At 47.7% G+C, this 16,199-nt stretch overlaps 1 protein-coding gene across 2 annotated transcripts; it reads left to right on the top strand.

Moving 5' to 3' along the window:
• The first annotated feature begins 3,394 nt into the window (after window positions 1-3,394).
• Window positions 3,395-12,734, top strand: VEGFB (vascular endothelial growth factor B). Of its 2 annotated transcripts, none has more exons than XM_063317091.1 (7): window positions 3,395-3,910; window positions 4,639-4,699; window positions 5,863-6,059; window positions 7,588-7,661; window positions 8,626-8,661; window positions 10,426-10,616; window positions 11,747-12,734. In XM_063317091.1, the coding sequence occupies exons 1-6, from the start codon at window positions 3,626-3,628 to the stop codon at window positions 10,592-10,594; spliced, it is 822 nt and encodes a 273-aa protein (XP_063173161.1). In that variant the 5' UTR covers window positions 3,395-3,625; the 3' UTR covers window positions 10,595-10,616; window positions 11,747-12,734. The 2 variants fall into 2 exon arrangements, with proteins under 2 accessions (XP_063173161.1, XP_063173160.1); XM_063317090.1 differs by having other exon boundaries at window positions 3,402-3,910; window positions 10,491-10,616.
• Window positions 12,735-16,199: the final 3,465 nt, after the last annotated feature.

Below are 16,199 nucleotides of genomic sequence, written 5' to 3'. Positions count from 1 at the left end.
TTCCCCAGCCAGCAAGGCTGGCTGGGGAATTCTGGGAGTTGAAGTCCACCCATCTTCAAGTGGCCGAGGTTGGGAAACACTGGTCAAGGGAGTCCTCATCCGTTCACCTCATCCACTCAGGACTTGGATCAAAAGCAGGGAAGGGGATGGGGTGGGGGAATCTCCACCCACAGGCCCAATGCGACCTCCTGGCTTCTCGGTTCAGACTCTCCTGCATTCCTGGGTTGTGCTGCAGTTCACCGATAAAGGGCGTCAGGAGCAAAAACCCCACCGGTTAAATGCCCCGGGTCCCTTTGAGCTCTTTCAGCCTGTTAGCCAAAGCCCCCCGCAATGGGCCTTGTACCATATCACAAGGACAGCTTTCCTTGGCCCTCAGCCCAGTTCAGTATTGCCACCTCCTTGAATGATAGACCCGGGGTGTTTCTAGAGGGCAACTGGTCCAGCCCCGTGGTTGAAACCGAAATCTAGAGCTGAAATGCTCCCAGCCAACGGCTGGACAGCTTCTGCTTAAAAACGCCAACAAAGGGGTAGATAGCCTCTTTTCGCTACAGGAGATGTATATCGGCCGGGGTTGCAGAAACTGGCTGACTAGGTGAGGATTGGTACTTTGTGGTTCAGCTCTTGTCATGCCAAAAATTATTGATTAGCGCGGAGCACATTACAGGTAGTCCTCACTTAACGACCATTTGTTTAGTGACAGTTTGGACTTAGGATGGTGCTGAAAAACCGACTTACGACTGGTCCTCACACTTATGACCATCGCAGCTTCCCTATGGTCATGTGAACTCAATTTGGGTGCTTGGCAACTGGTTCGCATTTTTTAATTTTTATTTATTTATAAATTTATTCACTGCCCATTTCTCCTCTACAGGAGAGGGGATACAATCATCGCAGCGTCCCATGGTCATGTGATTGCCATTTTCAACCTTCCCAGCCGGCTTCTGGCAAGCAAAATCAGTGGGGAACCGCGTGATTCCCTTAACAACCATGTGGTTCGCTTAACGACTGCACTGATCCACTTAATGACCACTGCAAAAAAGGTCGTAAAATCGGGTTGAATTCACTTAACGACCGCTTCACTTAGCATCCTACCTTCTCTTATTCAGAGGCTGATGGAAGAAATGGTGAATCGAGACCAGGGCATCACGCAGAGACACTGCAGGGCATCCTCCTTAGCTTGTGCTTTGGATGGTTTTTGCTTATTTTTCTTTTCGAAGAATGCAAGTCTAAGTTGCATTTTTAGTGCAAGGAAAGACCCAGTCTAGATAAATCCTGTGCATTAATTAAGGCCGGGCAGGGGGAAATGGTGAAATAGGGCGAAACACACACACACACACACACACACACACACACACACACGCTGGGCTCTTTCACTGCAGATGTGAGGGACACTTTGGTTCGTTCCTGTTCCTCCAGCTGCTTCTCTTCAGGGGCCAATTGGATGATGCCTGGAGGATTAACAAGATCACAGCTGCAGTGAGAAGTGTGTCTGAAGTGGTGCTTTAATCTCACGGCGCGCAGAAGCTGCCGTGGGTGCAAAGGAGACGAGCGAACGCCCAGCCAGCAACTGAGCCTCTCAAGCGAGATGCAGGTCTCGCCAGCAGCTTGGAGGGCCTGTGTGGGCCTGGGCAAGAGTTCAAAGGCAGCTCAGAAGAAACTCTTAACGCGGGAAGAGACAAAACCGCAAAATGAGCCCGGAGCAGATCCCAGGGCTGTTAAACCCAGCCGTTTATTTTCCCACCACCGGGACACAACGAAAAGCTTGAGGCCTCTAGCACTGGGGCTCCCCGCAAGACTGGAGGGAAACCCCTCCACCCCACTTCCCCTCAGTCGCCTTTTCCTCCCTGAATCTGGCTCCTTCCATTCTGAAGGGGCAATTGCATCCCCATCCAGTGGCGGTGAGTTACCCTGGGGAACTCTGCACCGAGAACCACTTCCTTCTGTTGGTTCTGCATGCACAAAAGATCACTGGGTGGAAGGAGGGGTAAGCGAGGTGGTTGGATGGGGAAAGATGGACTGGAAAGCATGGGGACGAAGAAAGGGCTCAGGACATACTTGAGTTTATTGCAGTGTTTATACATAGCTGTAGAAGGTGTGTCGGGGGCCTAAGCCGGCATGTCTCTTGATTCAGTCTGGTTTCACGTGTTTGAATTTGGGCATCGCGTATGTAAAGCCAGCCAGCGGTGGCTGGGATATTAAACAGCATTTCACAAAATTCCAACGGAGCATGATCCATGGGCTCACGTTCCCCCCTTCCTTGCATGTAGAAAGCTAGCCTGTCAGGAAACTCCAATCCTGAGCTGCTAGCTTTCTTGGTGCGTTCATCCCCAAATGTTCAGCTTGGAGTGTGTGCATATGTGCGCGGACACAGACACATTCTCTCCTTATGATGATCAGATTACGAAGTAATAGCCCAAATGCCACATGGTCACCCTGGTGGAAGACAGAGCTCTGCCCCCTGAAGGGTTGGCAGGCTGGCGTTGGTGCGTCTCCTGTGCTGGAGCTAAAAATGAAAATTTGCAGATTTTCATGGAACGAAGTCAGTCATTCTCTTCTTCGCTTGTTAAAAGTGGGGTTGCCTCTGGATCCTGAAGGTAGATCTGTGCGTGCTTCTCCCAGCCAATATAGAGTCTCAGTGGGATGTGGAAAGCACTCTGGACATGCCTAAGGATACTGCCTGTCGCAAATCCCAGTGCTCCAGCCCGTACAGGGCGATGGCAGCCACAGACATTTGCTTTGCCGTGCAGTTAGACCAAGCGTCCAAACGTAAACATTGCTGAGTTTTCGAATCTGGTTTCCAAATATTTTGAAAGCAGGGTCTGAGTTCACACACTGCACTCAATTGTCAGTGGGTGATGCAGATCCAGCAGTCGCAAACCCTTGTTTCCCACGGGGCGTGGAGACAACCCTTGGGGCTTCCTTCAGCAACTGGGCTGAACCCAAACCCTGGCTTAAGGCATTGTCTGAACTCATCCTTCAGTGGAAAGTGATGCACCCCAATCTTGTCCCGGAAGGGTGCTTCACCAGCCCCTGGCACTTCCTGCCACAAGATGCAGGAGGTGGTAGGACCCTCCGCCTTTTTGGGTGGAGGTGATTTCACCCGGGGACCTCTGCACCATCGAGCGGATTCCCTGCATCCAGGAGCAGTCTATCTGGCCACGAACCCTTTCTCTTAGAGGAAGAGTGACCCAGAGGCCCTCGGAGAAATCCAAACCGTGGCGAGTCTGGGAGGCTTCGCCACGACCCGGCCCTCTTTCCCTTTTGGCGGCGGGGCGAGGCCCCTTCTCCAAGCCAACGATGCGCGGCAGCCCAGCGATCCAGCCTCTGCGTCTGGCGCGCTGCCTCTTCCTCCTTTCTCAGCCAGCTGGGCTCCCTCCCCTCTCCTCCCCTCCCTCCCCAGGCTGGCACTGAATAATCACATGAACTTCGATCCGCCACCGTGCGCTCGCTCGGCCAGCGGCTCCGGTCTCAGTGCCCGGCATCCCGACTGGTTCCCCGGGCGGCGGCGGTCGGCAGCCGCGCACCTGCAGCCTGCCCTGCCTGGCCCGTTCGGAGTCTCGCGTGGGGAGCGCATGGATCTGAAAGGGGCAGAGAGCAGCGGCGGCCGGCGGCTTGGTCGGCTCCGATGCCCCGGGTGGTTGGCGGCGCCCGGTGGGATCTGAGCCGCCCGGGCGTTTCTTCTTCCTTGCTTCGGGGCAGCAGACGGCCTCCCTTCCGCGCCGCCGCAGCGCGTCAGCTAAGTTTGGCAACGCGTGCCCTCGGACTGCCGCCGGCCTGCCCCCTCCCCCGGCGAGGGGGACCTTCCCGCAGCCCCGCCGCCCGGCGGCCTTGGCCCACCATGGAAGCTCCGCTCCGGACCCTTTTCCTTCTCTGCGTGGCAATTTGGCAGCTCCCGCGCGGCTCCCTAACGGTAGGTGGCCGTGCAAGATGCCAAGGGGTGGTGATGGTGGTGGAGGAACTGGCACCGGGTAGCTGGGCAGGGAGCAAGGCTGGCCCCACCGGGCTTTGCCCCAGAATCAGTCTAGGGCAGAAGTGTGGTTCTCCGTCCAGGATGAGCAACTGTCTCCCAAATTGGGTGCCGGGCCCACCAAAGTGCTGGCAAAGATGCTGAAGCGCCAGCACAGCGGCCGTCAGCTGGATCAGCTCCTTGTGGTTCGTGCAAGGCTCCGGTCCAGTGACCACGGTTCTGCCTGCTCCCAGATGTGCCCAGCTAGGATGCGCGGAGCAGGCTTGCCCCGTCGCCAAAGGTCTCTTGTCCGAGATCGGTGATCTTGGCATCCTTGGTCAGAGCGTCCCTTCTGGGAGAGGAGAGTGCCAGGATGGGCAGGATGGGGTTGTTTTTTTAATGGCTCAACTTCCAGGAAGGGTACGTGACGTGGGTGATATTGGGCCATCCCATGTGCACCCCTCGAACGTGGGAACAACAGGGTTACTTACGGAGTTAATCTACAATCAGGGGCCACCTGGGAGTGTGCACCGGGTGTGCTTTGAGACAGAAGCGGGCAGGGGCTGAGGGACCCCTGAGCCAGCCTTCCCCCAAACCCATGCTATCTGAGCAATGAACACCCAGGTGGTCCAAAAGAGCGTAAATCTACGTTTTTGAACCATTCTAATAAACCCTGATTTTTCCACTTACAGATGGTGCCTTCCCCAGAGAAGAAGGTGGCTGAACTTGGGAAGATGCTGCCCCCTGCGGAAGGTAAGGGTTGGACTGGGGTGAAGAAAAGGCACCCCCTTCCCATTAAACCAGCCTTCCCCAGTCTTTCAATGGGATGGATGACAATTCCCATCCTCCCCAGCCCCATGCTGGCAGGTCTGGCAGAGAGTGCAAAAATTGTAGCCCACAATCTCTTAAAGACCCCGACAGTGGGGATGTTTGGTTGGGAGTGGGGCAAACGTCCCACATTTTTGCCTGCTCGAGCATGGGGTGGATAAAATAAACTCAACATCTTTATTTTTTAAATAAAGGGGTATCTGCAGGGGGTGGTCAGAAGAGTCAAGATGTCTGGAATTTGCCAAAGGAAAAAGCTGGAATAGGTCAGACAGAAAAAGGCTGAGTTACATCTTTGTTTCCCTAGTCACAAATTTACCCTAGACGAGCTTTTCTTTCTCTGTGCCTCTGTTTTCCTATCTGGAGTATGTACATAATATAGCAATGACTTAACCCACAGGGCTGTTGTCCATCTTTTGGACTTTTTGAATACATTGTACCCAAATAGTTATTCTTTATTACATGAGGGAAATAACGAATTTAGTGCTTTATTGATTATATGCCATCAAGTCAGTGTCGACTGTTAGTGACCATGTAGGTAGATTTTCTCCAGGATGGTGCAAAATTAGAGACAGAATTAGTATTCTAATATTTTGATTCGCACGGCTACTAAAATTAACTTCCTTATTTTTGTCGTAGGGATTCTATTTCCCCCAACGTTTTTCCTCCCAGAAAGATCTCAGAATGGTCTACTTCCCCTTCCCCTTCCTCCTCCCATCCTTACAACAGCCCTGTGAGGTAGACCAGACTGCTCTTCCTCCAGTCCTTCAAGGCCATTCCCTCTACCCGCTACATCCAGCACCTCTTCTGCCCCTGAAGGCAACAGGCTAAATTAAGGGGTCTTCCTGCATTTTTCTGCCAGCACCCAGAATTTGCCCCATGGGGCAATGGCTTTGATGCCTAACGGTAGGGCCAACCCTATTAGATGACATTTGGCTCAACATGGACCAGCTTTGGGAACAATTCCTTTTCCTTGTGTTTCTTCTTCCTGAAGAGAAAGGGAGTCACTCAGGCATGGGAGATGAGGACCCCCTGGGTGGAATGGGTGCCCAGAAGGGCCCAGCTAAAAAGCCTTGATGTCTTCCTGGCAGTGATCAGTTTCTTGGAAGTCTACAACCGCAGTGCCTGCCAGCCCAAGGAGATGATGGTGTCCATAATGGCTGAGCATCCGTCCTTGGCCAACCACATCATGCTGCCCTCCTGCGTGGCCCTGAAGCGCTGCACAGGCTGCTGTTCCGACGACTCGTTGGATTGCGTGCCCAGCCGTTCCCGGGAGCTGATCATGGAGGTAAGAGGTGGGAGGGTGGGAGGAGATTTAGGGACCCCTCCTCTTGTGGAAAGGGATGCGGTGGCGCTGCGGGTTAAACCGCCGAGCTGCTGAGCTTGCCGATCGGAAGGTCGGCGGTTCGAATCCGCATGATGGGGTGAGCTCCCGTTGCTAGTCCCAGCTCCTGCCAACCTAGCAGTTTGAAAACATGCAAATGTGAGTAGATTAATAGGTACCGCTTCAGCAGGCAGGTAACGGCGTTCCTTTAGTTATGCCGGCCACATGACCATGGAGGAAGTGTCTTTGGACAGACGCCGGCTCTTCGGCTTTGACATGACTGGACTTAATGTGAAAGGAAACCTTTACCTTACCTTTACCTCTTGTGGAAGAGAAGAGAAACCGTGCCAGATTCCTGATTCCTGCTCCTTCAGACTTGAAGTGCGAGGATTGCAAAGCACAGCCCCTTTATTTGTCCATCTTCTCCAGTGGTTGGCTAGTGATTCCTTCCAAGCTTGGCTGCATGACTTCTATCCCCACTCTTAGAGTGGGGAGGATTCTCCGATTTTACGTAGTGTTATGTCCTGCGTGTTGTTTGCAGTTACATTGACCACCAGGGGGCAGTATATGACTGGTTTCACCCTATTTGGGTCTCTTCAGCTGTCCATAGCCAGAGGTCATTCTATGTGGTTCAAATCTTCTCCTGGAAACTGACCTCACTGACCATCACCATTTATGAACTCATGGACCATCACCATTTAGATGACTACATACAGGACATTCACTTTAGGAGCTATCCCAGTCCATGAGGCCAGAAGAAGATTGGGCTGCGCACAACTGACGATGCCCAACATAGTAAGGATTAAGCCAGTCATGTACTGCCCCCTGGTGGTCATTATAGTTCACAATGAGAACATTTAATACTTTCCCCCAGTTGTTTGTTTGAAGCCTTCCCATAGGTATTGACTTGGCTAGGTTAAAAAACACCCAGAAATATACACACTGGTCCTTTTCAACCTCAATTTCCTACCATGGTGTAATGGTATGTGGGAAAGGCCTTGGGAGACAGGGCGAAGAGATGCTGCCCTGGGAATGGTCAGATAAGATAAAGCATAGCCCACAGCAGGATAGTGGGCAGGGCAAGAGGCTCAGAAGGGACTTTCCCTAGTTTCCCCTGATGTAAAGGAGATGGGGGAAGTTAGGGTTTAACTGATGTCAGCCTTCCCAGGTAGACCAGACAGCAAACACAACCAGATTAGCTAATTCTATTTTATTGTAAAGCTACATTAACAGAATCTGAAAGTACAAATCTTCCGCCATCTCCTTTACAGCCCAAGAAACTAGGGAGGGTCCCTTCTGAGCCTCTTGCCCCATCCACTATCCAGCTGTGGGCTATCCCCTCTCTTATCTGACCGTTCCCTTGGCAGCATCTCTTCGCCCCGTCTCCCAAGGCCTTTCCCACATACCATTACACAGGGATCATGGTGTTTGTATTTAGCACTGAGTCCTGGACACTTAGAGTGAAGGTGATCCAAGTCTTTCTGTTTCCTAGGTAATGGCAAGTCTTTTCCCACACAGATATCTAAACCAGCTGACTTTTGAAGAACACCTGGAATGCGTGTGCAGGTGAGAGTTTAGGATGCACCACAGAGGTTAGGATATGAAGGCTCATAAATTTTTAACACTGATTTTCAGAAACCACATTTAATTTTGCATTCTTTAACCTGGGCTTCCTCCAGACACATAGGGTTCAACTCTCCAAATTTCCAGCCCAATACCCTTGTTAAAAAGTTGAATATCTGAAGGATGCCTGATTGGTGGGAAGGAGGGTTTAAAGTTTGTCCACATTTTTTAGCCACCCTGCTGTCTTAACCCTGGTGGGCGCAGAAAATGGGAAAGCAGGATAAAGCTGAATTCCGACAGAACAGACGAGTAGAATCCTGCTTGAATTCTCTTCTTTTTTTTTGTAAAAGAAAAGACTTAAAAGAGGTGGGTTTTGTCCAGTGGTGACAGCGGCTACAGTTCTGATGTAAGTAGGCCAGGCAATGCATGAAAAATGTCAAAGAATTGCTTTCAAATCCTTAACAACGTTGGATTTACATTATAAAAGAATTCACTGCTTGAGGCAGTGAAAAGAAAGGATTAACTTCAGAAAGTGTGCTTAGAGATAAAGCAAAATTTAGTTGTTTAGTGTAGCGTTCTATAACAGTTGTTAAAAATGCAGGCGCTCTGGGGATATTATTCTGGTCAAACTATAAGATTAGTCAGGTGGTTATGTCTCCTTCCGGTACCCATATCCTGGTTTCATATTGGCTTAATTGTCATGACTTCTCAATGTCTCCCCACCAAAACTTTGGAGTTCTAGTTTATTTTAAAATTGTCTCTTGCGAATCTGGGTGGAGTCTGAAGATTTAATTTTTTCGTGAGGGATTGATGCTGAGATCTCTTGAAAAGGACATGGTACCCAAATATTTTAAATCAAGAGTGATAAATATTTATTCCTGTTTTATGCAGGGGCCTCTAAATCTAGGTGTATTCCCTTCAGCAATCAAGACACTAAATCTATTCTTTTTCTCTTGCACTTTTTCAGATCGAGGATGACGTTTTTCAGATCTAATTCAATTGGGTAAAAGATTTATACTTCCCTTCCCTCCCTTCTTTTCTTCTTTTCTCTTTTCTCCTTTTTTCTTTTCTCTTTCTTTTCCTTTCCTTTCCTTTCCTTTCCCTTCCTTTCCTTTCCTTTCCTTTCCTTTTTTCCTTTTTTTTCTTTTTCCTTTCCTTTCCTTTCCCTCCCTTCTTTTCTGCTTTTCTGCTTTTTTCTTTTCTCTTTCTTTTCCTTTCCTTTCCTTTCCCTTCCTTTCCTTTCCTTTCCTTTCCTTTCCTTTCCTTTCCTTTCCTTTCCTTTCCCTTCCTTTCCTTTCCTTTCCTTTTTTCCTTTTTTTTCTTTTTCCTTTCCTTTCCCTTCCCTCCCTTCTTTTCTGCTTTTCTCCTTTTTTCTTTTCTCTTTCTTTTCCTTTCCTTTCCCTTCCTTTCCTTTCCTTTCCTTTCCTTTTTTCCTTTTTTTTTCTTTTTCCTTTTCCTTCCCTCCCTTCTTTTCTTCTTTTCTTTTCTTTTCCTTTCCTTTCCTTTCCCTTCCTTTCCTTTCCTTTTTTCCTTTTTTTTCTTTTTCCTTTTCCTTCCCTCCCTTCTTTTCTTCTTTTCTTTTCTTTTCCTTTCCTTTCCTTTCCCTTCCTTTCCTTTCCTTTTTTCCTTTTTTTTCTTTTTCCTTTTCCTTCCCTCCCTTCTTTTCTTCTTTTCTTTTCTTTTCTTTTCCTTTCCTTTCCTTTCCTTTCCTTTCCCTTCCTTTCCTTTCCTTTCCTTTCCTTTCCTTTTTTCCTTTTTTTTCTTTTTCCTTTCCTTTCCCTTCCCTCCCTTCTTTTCTGCTTTTCTCCTTTTTTCTTTTCTCTTTCTTTTCCTTTCCTTTCCTTTCCTTTCCCTTCCTTTCCTTTCCTTTCCTTTCCTTTCCTTTCCTTTTTTCCTTTTTTTTCTTTTTCCTTTCCTTTCCCTTCCCTCCCTTCTTTTCTGCTTTTCTGCTTTTTTCTTTTCTCTTTCTTTTCCTTTCCTTTCCTTTCCCTTCCTTTCCCTTCCTTTCCTTTCCTTTCCTTTCCTTTCCTTTCCTTTCCTTTCCTTTCCTTTCCTTTCCTTTCCTTTCCTTTTTTTTCTTTTTCCTTTCCTTTCCTTTCCCTTCCCTCCCTTCTTTTCTGCTTTTCTCCTTTTTTCTTTTCTCTTTCTTTTCCTTTCCTTTCCTTTCCCTTCCTTTCCTTTCCTTTCCCTTCCTTTCCTTTCCTTTCCTTTTTTCCTTTTTTTTCTTTTTCTTTTTCCTTTCCCTTCCCTCCCTTCTTTTCTTCTTTTCTCCTTTTTTCTTTTCTCTTTCTTTTCCTTTCCTTTCCTTTCCCTTCCTTTCCTTTCCTTTCCTTTCCTTTTTTCCTTTTTTTCTTTTTCCTTTTCCTTCCCTCCCTTCTTTTCTTCTTTTCTTTTCTTTTCTTTTCTTTTCCTTTCCTTTCCTTTCCTTTCCTTTCCTTTTTTCCTTTTTTTTTCTTTTTCCTTTTCCTTTTCCTTCCCTCCCTTCTTTTCTTCTTTTCTTTTCTTTTCTTTTCCTTTCCTTTCCTTTCCTTTCCTTTCCTTTCCTTTCCTTTCCTTTCCTTTCCTTTTTTCCTTTTTTTTCTTTTTCCTTTCCCTTCCCTTCCCACAGTTCTTGTAAACCTGATTTACGCAAGTACTGAAATAGTTCTGGTGGGTAGACAAGGGAGGCTGCTCCAGAAGAATAGGATTTAACTGATTTCTTTGCAAAAATGTATAATCCTCCTTTGGTTAAAACAATGGCAAGTTGTGATCATGTTTGTGCCGGTAGAAATGTGATGGGTATCTGCAAGAAATGGGAAAAAGGCTTAATCTGTTGTTTTGTTCTCCCGCTAGTCAGTCCTGTGCACCTTGTCGGGACAGGAAGAAGCAGCTGGATCCACACACATGCAAATGTGTCTGTCGGCACAGTGCCAGGTATTGTGAGCGGCGTGGTATGAAATTCAATGAGACGACCTGCAGGTAAGACCCTCTTCTCCCTTATATATCTTGCCCTCCCTCTGTAGTGGCTTCTCTCACTCAGTAATGGCTTGCTGGGTTTTTTCCCTTCCTCACAATTGACTTTCTAAAGGAAATCCCTCTTCACTGAAGAACATCAGTGTCATAAAGGATTCTAAGACAGGTACTGGGGTGAAAGGCCCACAGAAGGGGCCCCACTGGAAATCTATGTGAAGAAAGAATTATCAAAGCCTTCTCGAACCTGGTTGGGGATTCTGGGAGGTGCAGTCCAACATGTTTGGACCAGTGCAGAAGGGTATTTATTTATTTATTTATTTATTTATTATTAAACAGATTTATAAAGCCACCCAACTCACACATGATGACTCCGGGCGGCTTACAGAATTAAAAACCGAAAGGGAAGTTACCCTCCATTATTAGTAGTGTTACTGCAAGCATGAAGGACATGAATTAGAAAGGATTGTTTAAGAACACCATCAAAGATGTTGAATTACATTGGAAGAAGTGTTTCTCTAATTAATGGAAAGCAAATTAATTTTCAGAACATCTGTATCCTTTCCCTCCATGATACAAAAAGCAGCTACCAGCAGTATTTGAATTATACTGGAAAAACAGAACTGATTTAAAAAAAAAAAAGCAATTAAAAGATTAGAATCAGGCATTGACCCTCTAACCAGGCACGTTAAAAAGCTGAGTGAATTGTAATAATATTTACATTGATAATAGCGATATCAACATCAAGAACAATTTGTCTAGCTGGTGAAAGGCAGACGAAATGTTTGTATGACACCCTTAACCATGCCAAAGACTTACTATCTGCAGACTTTGGTTAGTTTTAACCTGCACCGATTTTTTGAGGGTTACATTGTACAAGCCTAGCTTGGCGGGCTAATGCATGGTTCCATGGATCGCACCAATCTGCAAAACAAGTTAATTCAAGAGCCAGGTCAAGGATGTTGTACAAAACCTCCCCGGACACTTCCGGAAGGATGTTCCCTGGGGCAGCCAGAAAGCATCTTCATTATTTGAGAGAGAGAGAAAAACTTTCTTTTTCAGGGAAAAGGTTGGCCAGATCTGCTTCCTGCAACTCCTTGAGGCAAAATAGAAGTCTTGACATCCTCTTGTCCCTCCAGATGTATGAAGCACCGTGGACGGACCACCCGCAGGAGAGTAAAACCCACGCTGTAGGCTGGATCTAGACAAGAACTGGGCCCAAAAGAGCATCGGCAGTCCTCGGCTAGTGAAGACCATCCTCTGCTGGGTGTGAACATTTCCTTGCTCAGAAGCAACCCACCAGTTTTGCTGGGGAGCGGGGGGAGAAAAAATGGGTAATATCCTGGTTATTCACCCCTTTGGATTATGGGTCAACGTGATTGCATGGAAGACCGCCTTCTCCAGCTTTGAGACACTAAGAAATCCTTATTTAAAATCCAAAAATGAAGTTCTGTTTCCTCCTTTCATTAATGGCTTGAAAAACATCTATTTTCCCCATATTCCTCCCCAATCTCATTATTTTCCTATTTCCTCTCCCCGCCCACCTTCCCCATCACATTCCCTTCCTTTGCCCCATTTCCCTGTCCAACTAACAAAGATTTGACGGATGCATTTTTACGAACGGGAACAGTGATAGAAAAGCTGGTGGAGCTGAAGCATCAGACTAAACCATCCTGTGTCTTGTGTGAACCCAGTTTGGCTGACCGTGGTTTATAGCACTGGTAGACACAAGCTGTCCCCACCCACCGGGGGAGCTGTCCAAAGCTTTCTAGAGGTGCTGTGATGTTTTGAAAAACCCTTTTGAAGGAAAAATGGAAAAGGGAGCTGAAGATTTCCAGTTGCACCCTTAAAACGTGATGGATGCCTCCTTCACCAGCCTGAAATCATATCAGCAAAATTTAGAGGTAAAATAGATGTATTTTGACTCCACAGTTACGGACCAACGGGTGGAAATAGGAGAATGTTCCCAATCTTGTGTCCATCCATAGTTTTTTTTTGGCGGGGGGGATCCTGAAAATTCATCCTGCAAAAATGGGGCGGTGGGAGGCCCCCACCCTGTTTTATGACTTAGTGGGGTATGGCTTAGCACAATATATAAGCCCAGCCCATTGTGGCTTCTAAACAAACCACAGCTTGCTCCAGTACATCAACCCAGACTGTGCTATGACATGTGCTTTTTCATTGCGTGATTCTTATATAGCGATTGATCTTTGGGACAGAACCTTCCCTGTGTTGTGTTTGTTAGAAACTTCAATTCTGTCTTACGATGCATCTGTTGCTACAACAGATTAATTGGGAATGGGTAGCATACAAATAAAGCACCCCCCCAAACACTGGATATGATAGCCTTCCCCTTTCTGGTCTTGCACCCCTTGTCTGCCTGTTCCCCCCCCACCCCACTCCATTCTTTCCTTCCAAACTCACAGAAAAACTACATAGAACCTTCATATTCAGAGGCAGTCTATCTCTGAGCAAAAGAAGCTGGGGACAAATTCAGATGCGGAGGGAGTTACTGGAATTATGAACTGGATTGGACTCTCTCCCCAGACCAGGACGCCCAAGGACGGCCGAGCATCCCCCATGGCTTTTCCAGGGGAAGAACTTTTTCTAACCTTTCATAAGTCAATATTTAGAAAGGCCTGTGCCCATGGGGTGGGGAGGACACCCATCCTGTCAACTCGCCCTCCAAAAAGCCCTTTTGAAGGTCACCACTGGCAGGAAGGTGGGCGTAAAGGGTTGCAAAGTTTACCAGAGTACCAGGTTTGCCTTGCATGCAAGCCCGGTTCCTTATTAACCATGATTTATTCTTAGCACAGCGTTTCTTAACCTTGGGAACTTTAAGATGTGTGGACTTCAACTCCCAGAATTCCCCAGCCAGTGTTTCTCAACCTTGGGAACTTTAAGATGTGTGGACTTCAACTCCCAGAATTCCCCAGCCAGCATGGGTGGACTTCAACTCCCAGAATTGTCCAGCCAGCATGGGTGGACTTCAACTCCCAGAATTGTCCAGCCAGCATGGGTGGACTTCAACTCCCAGAATTGTCCAGCCAGCATGGGTGGACTTCAACTCCCAGAATTGTCCAGCCAGCATGGGTGGACTTCAACTCCCAGAATTGTCCAGCCAGCATGGGTGGACTTCAACTCCCAGAATTGTCCAGCCAGCATGGGTGGACTTCAACTCCCAGAATTGTCCAGCCAGCATGGGTGGACTTCAACTCCCAGAATTGTCCAGCCAGCATGGCTGGCTGGGGAATTCTGGAAGTTGAAGTCCACGCATCTTAAAGTTCCCAAGGTTGAGAAACACTGGCTGAGCTGGTTGCAGGAATCAGGTTAATTGTGGATTATTCAGGGTTAAACAAACCCCACCATAGGGAAGCCGGCCAATATCTGTGATGCATTGGGGCACTTACGGAATAAAGTGTTCCTATCACCCTCAGCTTCCTAAAGCCCATTTGCCCCGTCCAACCCAAAAGGGCAAATATTAAAAAACACGCTGATTGGCCAAACCATCATGGTTGCAAGTGTGACAGGCTGCTGAGACCCCAAAGTTGAGGGCTGGGAGAAAAATCTGCCCAAACCAGTGGCCATCGAGGAGCTTCTCTTGAACACGGCGGCATTTCTGCAGGGTTGCAGCGGATGGGAGCCGAACACAGGCATGCCTAAGGCTCGCCTCGTGCCTGATTTAAGTTGTGGAACTCCCCGACTCCAGAAGTGACACTGTTTCTAGCTTTGGATGCCTTTAAACAGAGACTTGGGGCAGGGTCTCTATTTTGGCCAGCTCTAGAACTTGGGAGGGTCTGTCTTAGGCACGCACCAAGCTCACCTAAAAGATGCATGAGAATCCCTCTTGAAAATTCAGCTTCAAATACTGGTGCTCTTGACGGAAGGCCACCTCGGCTACATTGGAAAACTCGGTGGCCCATTCACGAAGAATGAATCTGCGCGCCTAATTCTTGAACTCCCCATGGTTGTGTGAAAGGAAGAGGGGCTGTCCCCAACTGAATAGAGATGGAACGGTCAAAAGTAATGTGGTTCTTGAGGTCACTTTCCATGGGAAGGTCATAGTTCAAGCTAGAGCACAGGCTGCAGGTGGATTCCATACTCATATTCATACCTATTAAGGGTAGTCCTCGCTTAACGACCACAATTGGGACTGGAATTTCAGTTGCTAAGTGAAGCGGTCATGAAGCGAACCTGACCCAATTTTAAGACTTTTTTTGCAGCAGTTGTTAAGTGAATCACCACGGTCATTAAGCGAACCACGTGGTTGTTATGCAAACCATGGGGTTCCCCATTGATTTTGCTTGCAAGAAGCCGGCCGGGAAGGTAAAAATGGTGATTGTGTGACAGCAGGACACTGTGACGGTTGTAAGTGCGAACCGGTTACCAAGTGCCCAAATTCTGATCATGTGGCGGTGAACGCGGCGACAGTCATAAGTGTGAGGACCAGTCATCAGTCATTTTATCTAGCACTGTCTTAAGTCCAAACTGTCACTAAACCTATGGTCATTAAGTGAGGACTACCTGTATGCTGTTCTCTTGGGGGGAATTCAACATGGTGCAGAGGGCAGCAAAGGTAAGAAATGGCATGACCAAGAAATTCAAGGCTTCTCTAGGGTCAAATAAGTCGCTGGATATCCAGTTTCTCAAATTGTCCTTCTCTGGGCTCACTCGCATGGCCTCAGGGCTTGAGTTCTTCTCGTCCTCCACACTCCCAACCTGTGAAATGGGTCAAATCAAAGTGTGCTGCACTACTTGAAGCTGCAGAGAGAAAAACAGGTTAAAGGTTGCAAGCACTTGGACACTTTCAAAAAAGGCGATTTATTTATTATTAGATTTCTCCCTGCCTTTATCGTACTTCATTGTGTTGTACATTTCAAGGTGGTGATTACAAAATAATTCCAAATAGAGACACAAAGTCAGGGTGATAAAAAGCACGTACTGGTGATCGTCTATGATTTGTCCTTTATTAATCTTAGTATCACCAATTGCACTTTCACAGTGCAAACTGCACCGAGGCGGGCCTTTATTTCGGCTTTATTTCTATTTATTCATTTAATCTTTGTTTCGGCTAACGAAGGGGCGTTTAGCCACCTGCAAAACTTTTCCTACGTCGAATTCCTCTCCAATTAGAGATCTGATTTTTAATTGTGAAAATAACATTACTGTCCCGCCAAACTGATGATTCATACGAATTCATGTGAATTAATAGTAAGCTTATTTATCGCAGAAATATTTCTAGGGAATTATCGTATCTGCCCGCTCCAAAGTATTTGCTAACGTACAGACTGAAAGGCGGGAGGATTCTTAGCCCCGCCCCCTCAGTGCGCCCTTGGCCGCGCCCTCTCGAGCTCTCCCCGCCTACACCCCACGGAGGAAGTGACGTCACGCCCCAGTCACGTGAAGCGGCCCGTCGTTAACGTTGAGCAAAGTTTCTCTGTCCTCAGCCATTCCGGCTTTCAAAAGCTCCGCGCCGACTCTCGTTTCGAGCGCATGAACTGAACTGAAATAATTAAAAGCCCGCAAGGGCGCGTGACGCGGGCGCCCACAGCCCCCCCCCGGAAGAGCGAAACATGGCGGCGCCCGGGTCGG

This window comes from Candoia aspera, chromosome 17 (assembly GCF_035149785.1).
Source record: "Candoia aspera isolate rCanAsp1 chromosome 17, rCanAsp1.hap2, whole genome shotgun sequence".
Classification (NCBI taxonomy): domain Eukaryota; kingdom Metazoa; phylum Chordata; class Lepidosauria; order Squamata; family Boidae; genus Candoia; species Candoia aspera.
Note: the sequence above shows the minus strand (reverse complement) of the source record. Positions and strands in the feature narration are given on the sequence as shown.

Coding starts and splice junctions, on each gene's coding strand:
- VEGFB (XM_063317090.1), top strand. CDS start 3,626: ATGCCCCGGGTGGTTGGCGGCGCCCGGTGGGATCTGAGCCGCCCGGGC. Junction 3,911..4,638: donor TCCCGCGCGGCTCCCTAACG/GTAGGTGGCCGT, acceptor TTCCACTTACAG/ATGGTGCCTTCCCCAGAGAA. Junction 6,060..7,587: donor CCCGGGAGCTGATCATGGAG/GTAAGAGGTGGG, acceptor TCTGTTTCCTAG/GTAATGGCAAGTCTTTTCCC.